This window comes from Protobothrops mucrosquamatus, unplaced genomic scaffold, assembly GCF_001527695.2.
Source record: "Protobothrops mucrosquamatus isolate PMUCROS unplaced genomic scaffold, P.Mucros_1.0 scaffold750, whole genome shotgun sequence".
Lineage (NCBI taxonomy): Eukaryota > Metazoa > Chordata > Lepidosauria > Squamata > Viperidae > Protobothrops > Protobothrops mucrosquamatus.
Window position 1 is genome coordinate 201,628 of NW_015387021.1, and position 3,074 is coordinate 204,701.

At 42.2% G+C, this 3,074-nt stretch overlaps 1 protein-coding gene across 1 annotated transcript in view; it reads left to right on the plus strand.

Moving 5' to 3' along the window:
• Positions 1-1,520, plus strand: part of FAM98A (family with sequence similarity 98 member A) — a 21,012-nt gene extending 19,492 nt beyond the window's left edge. Inside the window, exon 9 of the mRNA XM_015818490.1 lies at positions 67-1,520. Coding sequence (XP_015673976.1) covers positions 67-849 — 783 coding nt within the window. The 3' untranslated portion in view covers positions 850-1,520. The remainder of the gene's footprint in view (positions 1-66) is intronic.
• Positions 1,521-3,074: the final 1,554 nt, after the last annotated feature.

Below are 3,074 nucleotides of genomic sequence, written 5' to 3' on the forward strand. Positions count from 1 at the left end.
ACAAAATGATATATTGACATATTTTTGCATTTACTTTTCCACCGTGTTGGTTTTGTTTCCTTTTAGGTGCTTATGGGCCGAGTGCCTGACAGAGGTGGGAGACCCAATGAAATTGAGCCACCTCCACCTGAGATGCCACCGTGGCAGAAAAGGCAAGATGGTCCTCAGCAGCAAAGTGGTGGAGGCAGAGGCGGAAGAGGTGGCTATGAGTCATCATATGGAGGACGTGGAGGCTATGAACAAGGGAGTCATGACCGAGGAGGCCGAGGTGGATATGACCAAGGAAGTTACGAAAGAGGAAGTCGAGGAGGGTATGACTCATCATACAGCAACCGAGGAAGTCATGAACACGGGGGTCATGAACGAGGCCGTGGACGTGGTGGCTATGACCATGGTGGCAGAGGGGGAGGAAGAGGAGGCAAACCTCAAGGTGGCTGGACCGATGGTGGAGGAAGTGGCTATCAAGATGTCTATAGGGATAATAATTACAGAGATTCAGGATTTCAAACTGGTGGTTACCATGGTGGTGGCAGTGGAGGTGGCTACCAAGGAGGTGGATATGGTGGTTACCAATCATCATATTCAGGAAGTGGATATCAAGGTGGAAGTGGCACTTATCAACAAGACAACAGATATCAAGATGGGCACACCAGTGATCGAGGTGGAGGTCGTGGAGGAGGGCGAGGTGGCCGTGGAGGCCGTGGCAACCGTGGTGGGCAAGGAGGTGGCTGGGGAGGAAGGGGGGCACAAAACATTAATCAGGGTGGGCAGTTTGAGCAGCATTTCCAGCAAGGGGGATATCAGTACAATCAATCTGGATTTGGACAAGGAAGACACTTCACAAGTTGAGGCTATAAAAGTTTCTCAATTGGCAGAGCTCATGTAATAGTAGTCTGCTTATTTTTTCTTTTTGACTTAATATCGGTCGACACATCAGGCTGACTTTTCAAACTATTTGTGCTTTTGAGCATACGTGAAAATATGGATACACTGCCCAAGTCTAAATGCAGTTTTCTTCTCCAGGACTCAGAACTTTAATACAGCAGCCGAGGTTCTATATCTTACAGTAAACTGGAGATTCAGAACGCATGTGTGTTCATACAAGTAATATGAGAACCAGTATGCCTATCTTTTTACATGGACTTGTTTTTCCCATGTAAATCCTTCTCTTATTTATACACCATATTGGATTGCTGACTTCAGATCTATACTGTTACGCTGCACATATGTGTAGTTAGCTGTGCATAAGTCCAGTTAAGTCAGATGGATTTAAGCATTTTAACTATGCAAAGAATTACAGCCTTCTTTGCTAGGTCCTGGATTTATTATATGAGCTCTACTGCTGGTAACTTGTTCAAGTAGCCTTATTGCTCTGACTGAAAACACATGTGAAATCAACTGCCCTGACACTCATGCCATGCAAAATCATAGTTAGTCAAGCTAAGTTGTAAAGAGAGACTAGAAATAGCCCCACGCTTCCCCATAAGTCCACCTTGCTCTCATCGATTACAAAACAGTTCCCCCCCCCCCCCCCCCCCCCCCCCCCCCCCCCCCCCCCCCCCCCCCCCCCCCCCCCCCCCGATCAGCCTAACTTTTACTTGAAACTAGCTAGCAGTAATGGCAGCCTGGAACCATTTTTTTTATGCACTAATTAAAACCACTCAACCTAAAATGCAGAATGGTTTCCTCTTGTCGTTTTAACTCAAGTTGAAATGCCTTTCTGCTCAGTTTGTTACATTTTTCTTCACTAAAAGTTGCATTAGTGCGCCTTGCCTTTATTTTTTGGGTTTATTTGCAAATAGAAATATTGTCAAGCTGTGAAAGAAAATGGCTGAAGGTGTGCTCTTGTAAAAGGTGAGCAATAAAAAAATATCTGTTCTCCCTTTGATTTATTGGTCCTTAACATTACAAAAATAGTTTTGTTTCTTTAGCGTGAGGTTGAAGAAGCGTCTTAGCGGGCTTTTAAGATTGTAAAAAATAATTGGATTAGCAGGCAGAGTTCTGCAGTAGACTGGAGATGAAAAGAAAATGTATCTTATCTCGAGGAGAAGCATTCCTATCTAGCAGGAACTGATTGTGCTTTATCACTGATACTAAATTACTTCTGGCAGAGCAATTTTAGAAAGCTGTGAGGATGGGAATGGCAGAAGAAACACATTTAACCCACTCTGTTGGTTCACTTTACAGGGGCACCAACTAATTTTTCATCCAGGTTTGTATTGCAGTCTTTGATTCATCAAACCCATTTGTTCCAGTCTGTAGTTACCAAGTATGCATATTTTGAAGTCAGTGTGCTAAAACTGTATTGAGAATTCTTGTCACCAGGTTCTGAAAATAAGATATTTATAGCTCAGTAAAAATAGTTCCTAAACGCTCTGATATTTTCAGCATAAAACAGTTCACGGTTTTAAAAATCTCCACTAGGTGTTGCTCCTGATTCACAACTAAAAATATTTAATTCTTGTTAATCACTGGATTAGAGGCTGGGGTTCTATATCATATGTAGAAACTCCTGCATATATGTCTTTAAATTTTTGTGGCAACATTTTTTTTTTTTAAAAGAGGCTTCTGTGTATGGTGCCACTGGTGCAAATAACATTTCAAGTAATTGGTATCTTGGAAATCTTTGCTGGATTTCCTGAGTATTACAGCCACTTAAGATGGATGAGGAGACTCTTTAGAAATCTATATATATGTTAGGTCAGGGGTTCTCAACCTTGGCAACTTTAAGACTTGTGGACTTCAACTCCCAGAATTCCTCAGCCAGCTTTGCTGGCTGAGGAATTCTGGGAGTTGAAGTCCACAAGTCTTAAAGTTGCCAAGGTTGAGAACCCCTGTGTTAGGTGAATCAAATAAATATAAGAAATTATAACAGTGAATTAACAGCTTGTATATTGCATTGTGGATATTAATATGTCAACATATAATAAGAATTACAGAGCAGCTAGCACAAGCGGGCAATCCGCTGTGTAAGATATTTCAATCTACAGGCAGCTACGATGGCATGAAATCTTGACAGGGGAAGAAGTCTGTTATGTGGAAGTAACAAAAATTATTCTTGGCTGTGGAGGTCA